The sequence below is a fragment of the Labrus mixtus genome, chromosome 9 (genome assembly GCF_963584025.1).
Source record: "Labrus mixtus chromosome 9, fLabMix1.1, whole genome shotgun sequence".
NCBI lineage: Eukaryota > Metazoa > Chordata > Actinopteri > Labriformes > Labridae > Labrus > Labrus mixtus.
The window spans coordinates 21,819,398-21,836,936 of record NC_083620.1 but is presented as its reverse complement, the minus strand read 5'-3'; the positions used below and the strand labels follow the sequence as shown (position 1 = coordinate 21,836,936).

The following is a 17,539-nucleotide window of genomic DNA, read 5'->3' as shown; positions in this document are numbered from 1 at the left end:
GCCCCAACTGATCTGATATTTTCATCTTCAGCAATTGACGAACTCAAATGCTTCGTGTTCACTGTGATTTAATCCCTTTGACCTCTTGTCATCTTGCCTCTCAGATGAGATTCAAATCCTTTTTTTTTGAGTTGTGTCATTTCAAAGTTGTGTCAATTGTACGGCATTGCAACTCAGGTTTGTCAGTTAAAACTGCACAAAAGAAAAGACTGATGAAAACTCACAGACACACCTGTTTAAATGAGTGACATCATCTGTTGTAACAGTTACGTTTGAGACGTTGTTTTCAGCATTTAAAAAGCAAGACATCTCAAGGGAAGCAGGACATTGACTGGCCTGTTCCACTTCCTGTTGCAGTTCAGGGGTGAACAGGTGCAGGTTAATTATAAGATCTGTGGTCCGTAAGATGTAACCGTTGAGAGGGATTATCTGCTCTGCCCACCTGCTGCTTGTGGCACCGTGGAGGCGCTGCAGAGAAGAGATGATCTGATCTAACATTCTTTTGCTGACGCTTCTCGGATCTGTTTACGTTGCAGACATTGTGTTGTTTTCCCTCCCAGTTTGTTTATAACATATTTCCAAAGGACAGTCACTCTGCAATAAAAGAGTACTTTTGATTGAAGGGTGATGAGAGCTGTTCTTCTCTGCAGCTCCCCCCCCCCCCCCCCCCCCCGAGGCTTTACAGCAGATCTGTGTGCATTGAAGACAACTGTCCTCTTTGTCTGTTATTGGCTTTGGTATCAAGTGAAGACTCCATAAACCAGTCAACTGAAGTGCTCTGCTTACGGATTGAAATAAATACGATTCACGGGTAGAGCATGCAAAGCAGCGCCTGTGACTATAGGTGCTAATAAATCATGACATTGTCCCTCTGAGTGGCCTCAGATTGATGTGTTGCCTCTGGTGGCTTGGCGTGAGGTAAATTCTCTTTAAAGACAAACTGTCCCTCCTTGGCTTCAGGGCTGAGTGAAAACCGCTCCTCACGGTTTTAGAACTCCAAACCCCGAGGAGAGCAAAAGGAGGTCGTTACGCAGGAATAATGAGCCGAGGGGACCAGCTAACAAGCCACTGGCATATTTCTATTCTTGTAGAGGAGTTGACAAAAAAAAAAAAGGACTTTTGTCACAATTCATGCTGGAATCCACACCGCTTAGTTGAGGCAGCAGCTTGTGAATGATCCGGCTATGGGATGACCTCATACATGGCGTCTTAATTGGTTAAAGGAGCATGAAACCTCTTGATGTTAAATCCTTTTTTACATTTTAATGGCTTTTTTACACAAACGCCTTGTGGATTTTTTTTTTTTTTTTTTTTTTTACCAGGATTGATTTTTCTTAATCTGTCTTACTTTGAGGAAGAAAGACTCCATTAAAACTCCATCCAGCCTTGACTGACGGGAGCTTCATATATAATAGATGTTTCACACCACTGCTCCTCCCATCTTGATGCGAGAAGTAAAACTTTTTGGCATTTTAATCTTTGTGCCATTTTTACATACAGGGCGGATGTCTCTACTACTCCAAACAAAAAAAGAGAACGTGTGTTTGCAGTTAAATGCTACACAAATGTTTATCTCTGGATTTAAGGGCATTAACCTCCTAACCTCTCTATGAACCATCTGCCAGATATTCTGGCCTTTAACAATACATGAGCTCAGGCTGAAATCTATAAATAGACACAAAATACCTTCTGAAAGTCAATAGGGTAGTTGGCTATTTTGGGAAAACAGAGATTTTGATAAGAACAAGATAAAAAGCCTCTTCCACTCCAAATCTCTCTGCTCAATGTGAAGCTAACGTTTCTGCTTGCACGGTCAGTTAGTTTAAACTAAACTAACTGACCGTGCAAGCCGAAACGTTAGCTTCACATTGAGCAGAGAGACTGATGGAAACAGGTCTTCATAGATTTAACAGCAAGATATAAACTGGTGAATTTGTCCGCTATAGAGACATTTGTTACCTTTTGAATTAGCTCGTTGTTCCCTTTGTTTCATGTCTTTATCTAATAAAGGTTTCTGGTCGAAGCTTCAGATTTAGCAGACATACATGAGACAGGTGCAAAAAAAAAAAAAAAAAAGTCCAGCTAGATTCAGAACAAGAAATGTTTTGACCGAGCCTCAAGGTGTTTTTTCTATCCTGAAAAGTGATGTTAAACACTAACATACTTTTATCTTTAATTTGTACAACCAATTTGTCCTGTTTTTTTTTTTAACACAAGTTAAATGATAATGAAACAAGGAAAAACTAATTTCTCCATGAGTCCAAATTAAACAAACATGTTCTATAAATTATTATCGCAGAACTCATTGACAGAAGTAAAATGAGCATCACCCGTTTTCTTTAATTTTGATGGACAGCTTGAACAACAGCCCTGGAGCACATTGCTGCCTCCACACGTCATCTGTATCTTATTAGTGCTGCGACTTTCATGCTGCACGTCTTATGGCTGCGACTCTAGTAGCTGATTCATTAAAACCATTTGAAGGAGAAATGTGGCAATTACAGTATAAACCTATATGCATATAGTTGGCAGCCAGCTCTCTTTTAATAGGCCGGGCAATGGCTTGGCAGTCTCCGAGCCGCTCCGTCCAGAGCAGGCATTCCACAGGATTAGTGTGGCAGCATTGCAGCTCCTCAGAGCCAGCCGCCGTCGCTGCAGATCACCCTTTTGAGCAGAAATCTGCCCTCTAAGGCTGAGCTAAAAAAAGACCAGCCATCTGTGATTAAATCAGCTAAAATTCACACGTGTCTGGAGAATTTTAAAGCATGTTTCCCTTGCATTTAGGGCTAAATTGGTGAATCACAGTTGACCCCTTTCTTGCTCTTTTGCAGCATTTAAGTCTTCACACATATGTGTCAGTGGGTAGTAAAATCGAGAGTGGGGTATTTCTCACCTACTGCAACCTCGACGTGGGCTTTTAGCACATTTTCACAGACCAGAAGGTACCTCTCACATGTGCAACATGTTAAAGCTCAGGACTTTCATTGATCTCTGGGCGCAGTCCTCCACCCACCCCGCCCATCCAAAAACCACCCTTCACATCAAACGTAAAGCATCTCCTTTCAAACCCTCTTTTCCTTTCATGTACGCAGTGCAGGCCTGAGTGTGTGTGTGAGTGTGTGTGTGTGGGTACGCCTGTGTCACGATGGTGGTCTCTTCCTTTTGCTGTGTGCTGCATTGGTGAGGGTGACTGCTCTCATGCATGAGCTCAACCCCCCACCCTGCATCCAGATCAGCAGCAGTTAATGAAAGTGGATTGATTTTCCTGTACCTCCTGCGTACTGCGAATAATCTGGGGGATGAAATCGACCAGGAAAACAAAAGATCCTACAGGATTCTATCATATTTGCAGATTTATTTATTTGACTGCATGCCTGGCACAGGAAGTAAAAATCTGCAAAGGTATAAAACTGAAGGTAAAAAGAGTGATAAAAACAAACATCTGCCATTCTAGGGAAAATGCTTATGAGCAGTTTTTTGTACCTGAATGAAATAATTGATTTGAATGGACTATAAGAATAATAAAGCTAACATCCAAGTGCTAGGTAGCATTAGCATAGAGTTTAGAAATGGAGGGAAACAGCTAGTCTTATTAGCTCCCTAACAAAACTTATATATTAATGTTTTAGTTTGGACTTAAACTTGTGTGCACAAATCACAAAGTGTACAAAGAGGAATATCTGTTGAACTAGAAGTTGGTCGGTGAATTTTGTGTTCAGATGTTCATTTTGAAACAATGCTGCTTACATTATTCTGCTAACTTTGAAGCTAAAGTTAGCAAATGGCTTGAAGCATGAAAGCTAGCCTGTTTTTTTTTTAATCAAAGACAACATTATCCATATAGAAGTGCCTCTTTAGCTCACTATATTAGGCTACTTATTAGATCTTTTGTGTTTAAATTGTATAAAAACGTTCAGATGTAGCCAGCTAGCTGCTTGGATGTTTGTGCTAAATTAAGCTTAGTTAGCTCTTGGTGTCTAACTTCCTGTCAAATTTCATGTAGCCTACCTTTTTATTTATGATGTTGACTTCTTCCCTACAATTCATACAACAGTTGAGAATTAGGAGTGCAGTGCTCAACAACTGTATTTACAATATGGAGGCTATAAACTCATAAAGGCAATAGAAACATCGTAGAAGCAGGGTTAGCTCTTCCTGTTATAACCCTCCCTTCTCTGATAAACACTCGTCGTGTCAAAGCCAGATCTTACTGATGGAAGGAGACAGTGTGAGGGGATTATAAATACTTGCTAGCGATGCCTTTTCTCCTCACACACTTAAAGATGGATTATGGCAACTCTTAGACCTGAGTTCAGGCTGCAGGAGGCTGCTCCTCCTCCCTCCGGCCCTCCTTTCTTCTACTCATCCATCCTTCCTTCCTATACTCTTCTTGCTGTTTTTGGAGCCAGCTTGTCCTGCGGCAGGTGGCTCTTTTCCTTTACGGTTTGTTGTTATCACGGCAGTGTGTCGAAGCTGCACCTTTGGCAACTCTATGAGTCACAGTCTAACTGCTCACAATCTCAAAACAACTGTCTGATGTCGCTCACGCAGCTTTACAGAGCTACTTTTACAAGCAAATATTTGACAAGGAAATGAAGAACTGTTTTTATAGAAGGAACTCAAGCCAACAATAATACCTGTATTAATTCCTTTCTACCAATCAATTACCTATGAAAGTATCATCACCTGGAAAGTCATTATGTAATAGGTTTATTCTCTTTATCATTACGAGGCACCAAGTACAGAAATGACCAAACTACTTTCTTCTGCCGTGTTTCCTCTATGGGATTAAATGAGATGATGTAGGTTTTTTTTTTTTTTTTTTTAGAATATATTGCAAATAAATCTTGTGTTTGTTCCACAGAATCAGGATGATTAACTTACATGGGATACATCTTTAAGACGTATATACATTTAAACTGCAAATTGCGTAATGTTCATATTTAAGTCTTTAAACAGTATTCATTGCATTTGCAGTCCTGCCTTATGGTTTGTAGTGAAGGGCTTTCTTTTGCAGCTGAAGGTATTTAAAACAGATACTCAACATGTGCCAAAAGATTATCTGGGTTTTTCCAGGTATAATGAAACAGATAGGCTATCTTCTTTTCCAAATATTTTTCATTATCCTGTCAGCATCTCTTGGCATTATGAGAAACGTGTAGTTTGTTTTCAGAGATATAAATAATCTCCATGAGAGCGCTTTGAAAACACACAGTACACAGTTATATTACTTTTTATCTGCTATCGATGCCGCGGCAAAGCTGACATTTAAGCAAAACAAACTGAGAATTTGTTAACCTTTGGGTGCTTTATATAGCGGTGTGTGAACTCGCTCACAGATGGCTTGTGCTCACAAATGTCAGCACGGTGAGGTGAACAGCAAGGAGACATGAATATCATTACGTAAGCGATGATGGCATGGGGGTGGCCTCAGGTGTCCTGGCTGCAGGATCTATGCGGTGTGTGTTGAGCAGTCAGAAAAATTATCTCTGCACTGGAATAATTAAAAGGAGTGGAGACTGAATCCCAGCAGCCTCACAAAAAAAAACGCTTTCTTTTGTTCAAGTTTTGTAGGTAATGTGAGTGAAGCTCATAATAAAACCAGCATTTTTTATGTTTTATTTTCTGTCTTGGTCCCAGTGAGTTTGTACATGGGGTGCTTGAGATGAAGCCAGGGAAGGAGGCCAGACATCCACCCACGCACACATACACTCTCGTAGTAGTGCCTTTCTCTCACTTGCATCATTTCTCTTCTCTTTTGGCAATGCAACACAATAAAAGAAGTAGTATCCGTCTGGCAAAGGAAGCATAAAATAGAGATTTCAAACTCTGCCTAAAAGTTTAGCTCTGCTTGATTTATACGCATATGCGATAATCACCTTTGGATGCGGTTTAATTTTCCGCCTGTCTTTTTAGGGCTGTGTGACACTGAGTCAGATGTGATTTATGCCTGTCTCGCTGATGACCATGACCCGAAGACTGTCAGCCATTGTTACTTCATATGAAACAGCTGCCAGGGGCTGTTAGGAACGAGCAGAGGGCGTCAGAAGGGATTTTACAGGTGTCATATTCTAAAAGGTTTCCAATCTCAACCAACCGGTTCCTGAAATCTATCTGAAACCTTACAATAAAGTATAAACTTCAGGGGGAAATGTGCCGTTTTCAGTAGCCATACCAATATATGTGTGTATTTCTGGGTTTTTAGGAGAATTCACGTTATAAAGGTTTTGTTTGACTCAGATTAACTGACTTTAAAAATACTAAAACACTACATCACAAAGCTCTAACACTACTCAGATGGTCCTGTGAAGATTGACATATAGTGAGTTATCCGTGGAATATAACAAAGTAGTGACAGGGCAGACGGGAAGTGCAGAGATGACCATTAATCCTAAATAAATCTATAAAACTACAGGACGGCGGCAGGTGACATCCAGTCCCATAACACAGAAGAGAGGATGCTCTTCTTGAGGATGTCAGTTTCCTGCGCTTAACTAGCTGAAAGGCTTTGTTGGGTCGTGAAAGGAAAATCAAAAACAAAGAGAAGTCTGTTATCCATGCGAGCCTTTGTTGTTGACATGCTTACAGCGAAAGTTTCTAAATTTAGCCTGATTCAACAGAACAGATTAAACTGCTAATATCAAAACCTAACAATCTTTTGATTGTTAGATTTTGTAAAGTCTTCTCTCTGATTTGCAGACAAACATGACTTCATTTAAAGCCACATCTTAAGATTTTCTACCGCTAATCATTATTATAATGAAGTTGTGTTCCATCCTCTTCATCAAATGATTGTTTTGCCTTCTGTTTGTAACATCAGATGTCTTGCTGAGTTGGAACACCATCCTGACCACGCCAAAAATAATCAATTGTCCACGTTGGGGAATGCCAGCAAAAACCATACTTCTTCATTTTGAAGCAGCTTTATTTTTAACTTTAAAAACAGCTAAACCAATAAATGAATCTCAGAGTATTAAGATAGTTGCCAAATACTTTCAGGTTTCTCTATTTTCAAGAATAAATAGCTCAATTGTATATGATCATGACCTTACTAACTGTGGTGTTGGGGTTAGGGTGAGGATTTATCTGCTTGAGTCTGTGATTCCTGTGATTTGAGTTTAAGTTATTGGAAAAGATACCAACAGGATCAGCTCAGTGTTAGACAAACTCATCTGAACTCCTTCATTCTATTATTATTATTATTATTATTATTATTAGGTTTATTGGCTCTGAGAGCTAGAAGGTGACACGTCTTTTTAGAAGTGGCAGAAGATAAAGTCCCCACAAACGTCAAAGAGGCTTTATGCACAACAGAATCTCCAGCACACCACAGGTACGCACTGCTGTAGGTATTAAATCCCACACAAGAGGCTGTCGCCGCATCATCCTGTGGATATGTCCCACACACACGCGCGCTCATAAAGCCTGTGAAGGAGTGGTTGATCCACCTGTGGGCCGATGTGTCATCACGCACTCTGTGAAAGTTAGAGCTGCTCCTCCCTTTGTCAGTCAAACAAGAGAGCTGCAGAGAGCTCGGCTAACAGCCAGACCGGCCGTGGGCGAAAGAAGCTCTGCGCTGACAGTGTATCAGGTTGCACAGGTGCAGACAGCACCCAGCTTCAGCCCCCTGTCACTTCACCTCCTTTAGGGGAGACTTTAGTCACCACCACAGACTGCTCACATCAGGGTGTTAATCCTACTCGTCGTGAGGATGGAAGGCAAGCTTCTCCAGCAAAACGCCATTTGAAGCTTTAAGCTGTGTAAAGGATGGATTTAAAGGCCGGTTTGAGAAGAAGTAAAATAATATATAGAGGAAGCAAACAGTATAACTGAATAAGATGTATTCTATTGTTGGAAACAGAACAGAACGGACTCTCCCCGCAGGCGGCGCCTAACATTTATTTAGATGAAATTGAAGCCAATTGTGGGTTGTGGTGAGACAGCTCCAGAGACAGCTGGGAAAACACAAAATCAACTATTAAATCTTTGGATCAACATTTTGCTTTCTCTTTGTGCAGTTTCCATAATTAAAGTGCAATAACAGTCGCAACATAATTAACTGTGAGTACGAAACTGCAACCATCCCTGATTTCTTCTCTACTAAACACCTCTTTGTTTAATGTCTATTATTTAAACAGTTATTCAAGAAGTGTTAAAAAGAGTTAATGGCCTTGATCTCAAAGGTCTGTTCACAACAAGTTGATTCGACTTCATTATCAGTTTGTCATCTTTCTCATACTGTATATCGTTTAGTTAAATGCATTGCAGCTATATACTTTAGACCTGGGCAGCTCAAGGCACCACACATCAGATGATTATCACTAAATAAGTGGTTCAACATTTTGGAAATCTGACTATTTTTTCTTAATTGTTAAAGTTAGAGCAGAAAATGGTTACGGTCAGCCTCCTGCTTAGCTTAGCATAAAAGTGGGAACAGGCAGAAACAGCTAGCTTTGTCTGAAACTAACCACGTTTAAAGTTCATTTATAAAAAGTAAAGTTGCATAACGTGAGATTTGTTATCTGGTAATGTATTTTCATAATAGAATAACTTGTCAAGTATAGGTCTGCAACTAGTTATTATGTATTGATCAATCTGCCGATTCTTTTTATTAATAATAGCTTGAAAGGTTTGTCACTCTTTTGCCCAATGTTTCTGTCCATGCAACAGTAGCCAAAACCAAAAACTGTTACATTTCCTGCGCCTGAAGCTAAGGACAATCTGCCTGTTCTCTTCTCTTAACCATTTAATTAAAACAGAATGATTTCTGAAACAGTCACGAGATTTGTTTGATTTTGTACACTTGTTGAAAACTTCTAGAATTTATCGATCATCACGAAATGACGGAAGATCTTTAGTCACAGTTCTGTCTCTATTATACTCGTAAATGTTCACAATAGGAGGATCAGAGACAAGAAGTCACGACTGCACGCATTCTTAGACACACAAAATCAAAACCATGATGGATTCAGGATTTGAGGAAACAAAACTCCAGTTTGTCCGACTTCTAGAGAGGGGTTAACTTTCAGCTGTGAGGCCGAGGGACTGTGCGGAGGCCACTGGTGGTATTTAAGGTCTTGTTTGTGTGTATAAATGTTAATCCTGGTTATAACTTGAAAAGACCAAGAGGGTTAAGCATGAGGATGAACATGAAAGCTTTAAGTGAGCTCCAGCTGGAGATAAGCAGGAAGTTCAAACGAGGCTCCTGATGTTATCTGAGTCAATGAGAAAATACCTCATGTTGCAGAGATCTGTTTAGAGTGTTAATGTGCAACAGACTTGTGTTCTCCAAAGGCCTTGTGCTTTTGATTTAGTTTGTGTAGTGTGTCTGGACTGCCCTCCGTGATACAATGACAAACACAGAGAGGTTTGTGTAGGAGTCTCTCTGTTAGTTCATAAGGAGCAGGTTTTCAAGGTTACCCAATGGTCTTGGTTGGTTGGTGGTCCAATGGTTTTTGTGCTGAGTCGGCCAGTCACCAATCTGTCCCCTCCCAGTGGCCTGCAGGGATGGTTGTTGTCTTTTGTAAAAAAAAAAAAAAACAACAACAACAACAACATTGCTCTGCTCTTCACCGCTGAGATTAAACCTGAGGGATTTGCAATTCTCACCGTCTGCCTGTCAGGAGCTGTGTGCAGAGTGAGGAGGATGTTGTGCTGGCTGCTCATGGTATGGGCTGGATGAATGGACGGCTGTTTAATCTGAGACAGAAAAGAAGATATGAGTTTCCAGGGAGAAGAGAGGAGGGGAAAGGAAGTTGTGATGGGGTCGAGTAGGGGGTGCATTTCACCTGGATAGGGGATGAATGTGTTTTTAAGAAGCGAACACAATGTGATAACGTGTGAACCTCCGTCTGACAGTGAACTCGAGGTGATTTCAACATGATCCTCCCGGCAGCAGAGCAGCTGTGGAGCCTCCCTCAGTATGAGCAGGCAGAAGGAGGCAATGAAATTTTAATGAGGTGATTGTATTATACGGTATGCTGTCCGGTCTTAAGCTGCTCCCCTGTGACACCCAAACACGACACTGAAGCGCTTGTTTATCGGCCTCTAACCTGCAGTGTTGTTTATCGACGAGGATGTGAACTGTGGTCAGACGTCTTTGGCGGAGAGACATTAGTGTGAAACTTGTTTTAAAAGCGATCGATTGTTTGTGAGGAGCAAGGTCCCACTGGAGAGGATGTAACACAAAAATGTGTATCTTTGTTTATCTGTTATATTTATCCTATGACCTCGCCATTAGTGCTGCATTTAATGGGTAATACCAATATTTTCTCCTGATGAGGCCAATCAAGTGCCCAAGGGGACATGTTAAAATAATTGGTAATGCGTGACTTACAGCCTACTTCAAAATAATCCGTTTTTAATCATAAAAAAGTAAATGATCAAATATTATAACATTACAACTGGCAACATTTTACATTTTTTGACGGCTAATTGATTTAGTTGGTGATCATTAATCTACAGGCTGGTTGTCTGTTTTTTAGCTGACTCATAAGTCATTTGATGTTGGTCCCCTGGAGTTAAAAATTGTGATTAGAGTCACAAGAAATAGAATAGAAGAATAGATAGAAATTATTTGTAATAAATCAGAAAATTTCAAGGAAAACAATGAGGTTCATTTTAATAGTTTACAACCATGTTACCATCTCTGTGATGGTGTAGGCTACTTTAAGCTGAATGCTAATTTTAGCATGCTAAAAAGTGACATAGCTAACATGCTTATGTTTGGATGGCAGGTCTAACATTAATTAATTAATTAAGATTTGTATGTTAGCATATTTATCTGTTCACCGTGTGACAGCGAACACGTTGATGTTTACGTAGGTTTTTCACATTCACTGAGGGTGTCACTGAATGTTGCTAATTCAAAGCCAAACCACAAATGTGGCTATGAACATTTACTTTCACCCATAAGCTTTTCTGTGTAGGTTTTCTGAGTTAGCACTTTCAAAGGGCTGTGTTATGTGTAACCAGTAGTTAAGAATCTGAGAATAGGCACCAGAATTTTTGATATTTCTGATGTAGTTGACAAAAACACCACTGCTCAATTGAAAAACTAGGCAATAGATATATCAATAATTCCCATATTGACCTACTTTTAGCATTAGGTTATTTTTTTGTTGCACTCTAAAGCCCTAAATTGGATGGATAGTTGTTTGTTGGTGTACTGGGAGGACTTGAACTGGAGCCTCGACTCCAGCTTACACTGTTAATGTGCTGTCACAAAGCAACGCTGAGCTTGACTCACAAGCGACCGAGGAAGAGAGTTGAGCTGTATTATCAGCAGTGGGTCTGTGCACATGAGTGTGCGGCTCTGGGAGCTTCTCTGATACCAGGGGTGGAATTATCCTGACAGTCTGTGACTAGGCTCTTTTCGCCTGTCTGCCTCTCTGTGCGTCAGATACGGGGACTGAGCTGGACTAGGCCTCAGGCTGTCCCCTGTCCGGAGCTGAGAGCTTGTCGCCTCTTATCTCCTCTAGCTGCCTGGTTTGGGACAGGCAGTGCTCTCTATACCTCTCCACGGCCGGTGATGGCGATGAGTACTGTAAATGACTTCACACTACACATGAGATGCTGACTGGGCTCTGCTAGCCTCTAATCGATTGACCCTGTTTTACAGCCCGTCGTGGCTTGTTAATTGGTCTCCAGCTCCCTGCTGACACAGTGACCCTAATGATAGAGAATTACTGCTGTCTCGTCATGCATTAACTTCCCTCCTCCAACCCCCCCCTTTCATCACTCCCTCCCTCTCAGGCCTAACCTCTACTCCCCCTTCCCCCTCCTTCAGCTCCCTCCCTGGTTTCATAGCAGCTGGGTAGACGGGGCGAAGTGCACATGCACTCCCGCTCTGTCACATGTTCCTGTGCCTCTGGGAGTCTCGGTCAGGTGACTCCACAGCCAACCATATCAAAGCACCCGGGGGGAAACACTTAATGTTTGCACACTGTTGTCTCTTAATTAGTTTAAGCGTAATGTAGGTTCTGTTGGGGTTATGAGGGGCCTCTTAGCATGGGGGAAATCAGGCTTCAGGACACATGACTTTTCAATAAAAACACAATTCTGTGCATCTTTGCAGTTTCAGTAGGCATAAAGTTCAAAGAAAATAAGGAGACGTATAGGGACATGCTGCTTCAGATTGTTTTGAATAATTTTCGCAGAAAAACGTGTTGCATGTTTTGCTTTCTCCAAATAACAGTTTAGAACTGAAAAGTAGCAGTGTCATGACACCAAAAACAAAAAAGAAACTAAACCTCACATCAGAAATGCTGAATTTGAGGGATTTTTTAAAACAATGATAAAGATAGCGGATACATGAGATGAAGACAGTCTATGTAGGCATCTCTGATCCAACAGCAGCAGGGGGCTCAAGACAGTCTTCTTAAAAGATCAGCCACTGATTGCCTTTTTTGCTCTTTTTTTAAAGTAAGCTGTGTGTGTGTGTGTGTGTGTGTGTGTGTGTGTGTGTGTGTGTGTGCGTGTGTGTGTGTTGGGAGGGGTTTACAAAGCAGCCACTAGGTTGGTTGCGCAGCTCACCTCTGGTGGATGCTGCCTCCATTATTACTAAGTGTGAATATTTCATGAGGCCTGCAATAATGAGCACTGGCATCTGCTCGTCTGGCCCTAAAACAGGCCAGTGAAGGCTCCTCTCTGCCACCACAAAAATGCACTGTGGCTTGCCGTAAAATGTGTATCTAAATCTTATTTTGGGTTAAACTGCTGGAGGAAAAAAAGCACACTTCCCGTTGTTGCACCAGCAAGTCATAGTTTTTTTTGTTCTTCCTGGGTAAGAGCCTTGAGCAGGAAGGCGAGGTCTACTCTGCTTTACTCTCAGAAAAAAAAATATGCTTGAGAAACTAGAACATGGGAATCAAGGGTATAAAGTCAACACTGTAAGCTGAGAGATAAACTAGCCATGAAGTGCATCATCAATCATCCCTTTGTGTAATAAATAAATCAATCAGCTCATAGTTGTTTTGTCCTCAGTAGTATACAAATCTTTGCAGACGAATCCTCTGAGGAGAAGAAGATGAAAGAGCCAAAGTTTTGACAGCCATGGTCTCAAAGATTTGACTTTATTGTGCAGTGTGTGTGTAAGTACTTGCATGTCACACACAGAGATGAGTCAGACAACTTCTAATGTTAATAATGTTTGAAGAGACAGAATAAAACTTAGGGCAAAGCAGCCCTGCTCTCCCATACTGTCAAAGAAGAAGTGCCTGTTAGCTCTGCTTGTTCCCGGTCAGGGTCAAAGTGAGTGATGTCACTGAAAGCTGAATTTGCCTCAAATAAAGTTTGATTGTCCTTTTTTATATGCTTGCCAACAGTCTTTGTCTGTGATAATCTTGTAATACTAGTGATTCCAATAATAATAAAACCTTTTTCTGTTGTTTTGTTGCAGTGAGGGGGTCTTCAAGTGTCCAGAAGATCAGCTGCCATTGGACTATGCCAAGGTACGGTAACCCATATTCAGTCCTCAACTTGAATGAAGAACTAATCTGAATATTATTGATAAAGCACAAAAAACATGACAGACAACGTCATAAACAATGGAAACAAAGAGTTTTAATTCATGCTAACAGCTCTCCAGAATTTTGAAAGCTTGAAAACAAGATTAAAGATGAAATAAAAACAATCAAAAGCATTCAAAAAAATTAAAACCAAAACAGGTTTGTAACATTATTAAACTTAAAGAGGATCTCTGAAAGATGTAGGGAAAACTATATCAAACGGTTTGCATAGCCTACAGGTGCAAAATGCCACTAAACACGTTTTCAACGGTCCAATCAGAAAAATGCAAATCAGAGAGGAGGCAGGCAGCTCGGATAGTTACACAAACAATGTTAGATCTACATACAGATGCAAATAGTCAGATTTGAGAAGCAAAACATTTGATGACTGGATGGGACTTTGACTTGAAAGCAGAACATTTGTACTTGTGAACCTCTAAAAAGCATAATCCAGAGTCAGAGGTTACCTTTCATTTCATTACAGTGGGACAGCAGAGTGCTTAGTTGATCTGAACTGCTGTGTTTGATTCCCAAATAAATCCCTCCCAGTCCAGGAGAAGAAAAACTCTATCCAAATTTCAACTCAGCTTTTGTCCCCTTTTTTAATCAGATTGTGCCCTGGGGGAGAGACAGTGACTAACTGTATTCAGAGTCAGAGGATGTCTTTATCTCGCACGTGATTGCCTCGTTGTAGAGCAAAGAAAAATAGAGCAGCACAAGAATAAAGGCTTACTTCTGAAGTATTCATGAGATACTAAGAAATGAACAGTTTCTTTAACTGAGCAGCTTTTGGCATTGATTTGAAAATGTCCCGCTCTTTGTAATTCTCCCATGCAGTTCGGAAGCCTTAGCTTAAATTAGCCAACGAGCCATTAACCCAGAGCTGCAGCAGGCTCTGTGTGTGCAGCAGTGCAGGTCTGCATGCTGTGCTTAGAGCGACGGAGGCGCCTGTAATAGCAGGGACTCATCACAGGAAGGATGTGCTCATGGCACACCTGTCAGACATTGTTATTTACCCTCGTAGGCTCCCAGTCGCCTGCAAATTACCCCAATCCTGGTGGTCTACTCTCAGGGTTTTTGTTGTGCTTGCTACACACTGTCCTTAAAGAAAAGTGAACAACAGAAAACGAGTGCCACGGCCCACAAAGCACTGTAGTAGTAATAGTAGAGGGACTAACAATGGCTAAAGCAGACAGAATAAACCCTCAAGTTGGAGCTCCAAAGAGCTTAACCCCCCCCCCCCCTGATCTGCCTGGGACTAAGTTATTAAAAGGTCATCATTGCCGTCTCCCTGCAGATTCCAAGACTGGAACAATGAGAGAGTGTTTCAGTTTGCTGTAGAGGATTTTCCCCTCTTTGCTGAAAGAATGTGATAATGGCAGCAAAAAAGAATAAAACATCTTCCTCTTGTGTTTAATTGGAGTGAAGCAAGTCAACCATGTGTTTAAATTAATACATACTGTATGTATGGTTCCTTAGAGCATAGTTAAAAGGTTTGGATCTTAGTCTGGCAGAGACCTCGCCTAACACTGCAATGTTTTTATTGGGGATTAGTTTCAAAATTAACTTTTAATTTGAAGGAGACTTCTCCCATGTTCTGGCTGCATGTGAGCGCAGTCCTGCTGTTTTCTGAGCTGGTATTTGTTTAGAGGGCTGTTGTGACATTCTGTGGAAGTGGCTTTTCTTGTTTGACTGGTGCACGGCTTGTGTTACACTATGGGGGGATGGAGATGCAGAGCGGGGCTGTAAATCCTCAGGACAGCGGACTGGAGGGGAGGATTTGGGGTGTTTGGGACGAGAACTGACTCATCCCATCACTCAGTGACCGAGGAAAAATAAATCTCTTCCTCTGCTCCCTCAAAGGTCTCATAAAGCTGTAAACTAACTCATTATGACCGCGTTGGAAGGGTCAACTCATGTTATCAATCCAACATGTTACTGAAATATACTAGCTTTTCAGGGATAGTGCAGAACCATCAAAATATCTATATCAACTTTAATTCTTTACATTAAGTGTACTAATGAACCACTGCTGCTCACAGGTATCTGCAAATATTTGCACAATCTGTAGGCCAGGGACTATATTGTTTTATCTTAACAGAAGTGATTTGCTCTCAGTTTGTGACCTGTTTGTTGTTCCATTACTATTGACCAATCATGATGGAGATAGCGCTTAGTGTGTGTAAAATAAAGTTTGTCTGAAGAGCAAAAGGGGCCCAAGGCATTAGTTGAAATGCTATTACAGCATTGAGCTTTTAATTAGCTTATTTAGAAATTATGACAAACACCCCAAAGAGAAGCCTGTAAACCCTTGTACATCATCCCCTGGCAGCACCGCAACCATAAAACTTTCAGTTTAGATGAGTTTAATAATCAAGATATTTCTTCCTTGCCCCATCTAATAAAATTCATAAAAATAAGGAAATGCAATGTTGTCACTGTACAGCTAAATTCAAATCCAGATTTTAAACACTTTTGCTAGTAGTTAGTAACAGTCTTTACTTTTGGTTTGGTTTTGTTTTACATTACTGTGTTTTAGCTTGACCTTGTCTCACCTCTATCAGCTTGTAACCCTATCCTGTCTGTTCTTCCCCCAGATCTACCCGGACCCGGAGCTGGAGCAGCAGATCCTGGCGCTGCCAATCCGCTGCATCCACAGCGAGGAGGGCTGCCGCTGGACTGGCCAGATGAAGCAGCTGCAGGTGAGACATTCTTACACCCTCCGTCTAGTCTCCTCCATATTCAGTTTGAATCTCTGCCGCCTGATCAAACACACACCTCGTCTTATCTCCTCCTGATACCCATATAGCTGCCCCTCCCTCCTCGCTCGCGTCTGGTTGTTTACTGGCAGTTTCCTTGGCTAAATGCCGAACATGTGGGTGTGTGTGTGTGTGTGTGAGTCGTCTGATGTTGTTGTTGTCGTTTCTCCCTCAGGGCCACTTCTCCACCTGCGCCTTCAATGTGATACCCTGCCCCAACCGCTGCTCCGTCAAGCTGACACGCCGCGACTTGCCCGACCACCTGCAGCACGACTGCCCCAAGCGCAAGGTCAAGTGCGAGTTTTGCGGGAGCGAGTTCACCGGCGAAGCCTACGAGGTAAACACCAAGCCCACAAACCTGTTTTGAATTCCTTTCCCCCCCCCCCTGTAGAAACACAGCAGGAGTTTGACGTAAACAACCCCATGTGACGCCACATCGTTTTCCATGCTCGTATGAAAGACAGCTTTGAGAAAAATCAGCAGGAGGGACTCGTGCACATGTGTCCCTGCCATCAGAGTGTGTTGGTCTGTTTTGAAATAACATGTGTGTTGGCACAAGGGGAGAAGCTTTGACTGGCTCTTTTATACTTTAAGTGTTTTCCTCAGTGAGCAGGCTGAAGGACCTCAGAGTCTCCTCACTAGCACCTTTTCACCACACCACCCCTCCTCTGTTTACTCTGGCCCCACGCTACACAGTTACAGTGGCATTCATCCACCTTTTGGCATGCACAGTGGAATTACACAGTCATGTTTACAAAGTTATTACCTACAATAACTTTCAGCCCTACTAGTGACACTGGAGAAAGGCTACGTTGAAATGATGTATACAGTTAAGTAAAGCAATAGAAAAGCAGTAATCCTCAAAGCGATTTTAAATGTATCTGCAGTTTTTGTAGCACATGTTAACGCTAAAAAAACAAATGCTTTGTGCTTTCCCCTTCGTGTCCCAGAACCACCAGGGCGTGTGTCCTCAGGAGAGCGTCTACTGTGAGAATAAGTGCGGGGCGAGGATGATGCGTCGTCTGCTGTCCCAGCACAGCTTGTCCGAGTGTCCCAAACGCACGCAGCCCTGCAAGTACTGCGGCAAGGAGTTTGTCTTTGACACTATCCAGGTCAGTCTACCCGCAGAATCTGTCATTATCAGTCTCATGTGTGGTTATTTTTTGGCAGGATCAAGCCAGGTAAGTGTCGGGACATGTTTACACTCAAAATGGGACTGGTGTCACTTTGGATAGCCGTGTCATCTGTCCTTCACGAGAGCCGCCGGAGCTG

At 41.8% G+C, this 17,539-nt stretch overlaps 2 protein-coding genes across 2 annotated transcripts in view; both read left to right on the top strand.

Moving 5' to 3' along the window:
* Nucleotides 1–17,539, top strand: part of tada2a (transcriptional adaptor 2A) — a 111,466-nt gene that overhangs the window by 44,006 nt on the left and 49,921 nt on the right. The window lies entirely within an intron of this gene.
* traf4a (tnf receptor-associated factor 4a) overlaps nt 1–17,539 on the top strand; it is a 37,276-nt gene that overhangs the window by 13,850 nt on the left and 5,887 nt on the right. Inside the window, exons 2-5 of the mRNA XM_061046904.1 lie at nt 13,400–13,451; nt 16,106–16,210; nt 16,443–16,604; nt 17,218–17,379. Of these exons, the coding sequence (XP_060902887.1) occupies nt 13,400–13,451; nt 16,106–16,210; nt 16,443–16,604; nt 17,218–17,379 (481 nt within the window). The remainder of the gene's footprint in view (nt 1–13,399; nt 13,452–16,105; nt 16,211–16,442; nt 16,605–17,217; nt 17,380–17,539) is intronic.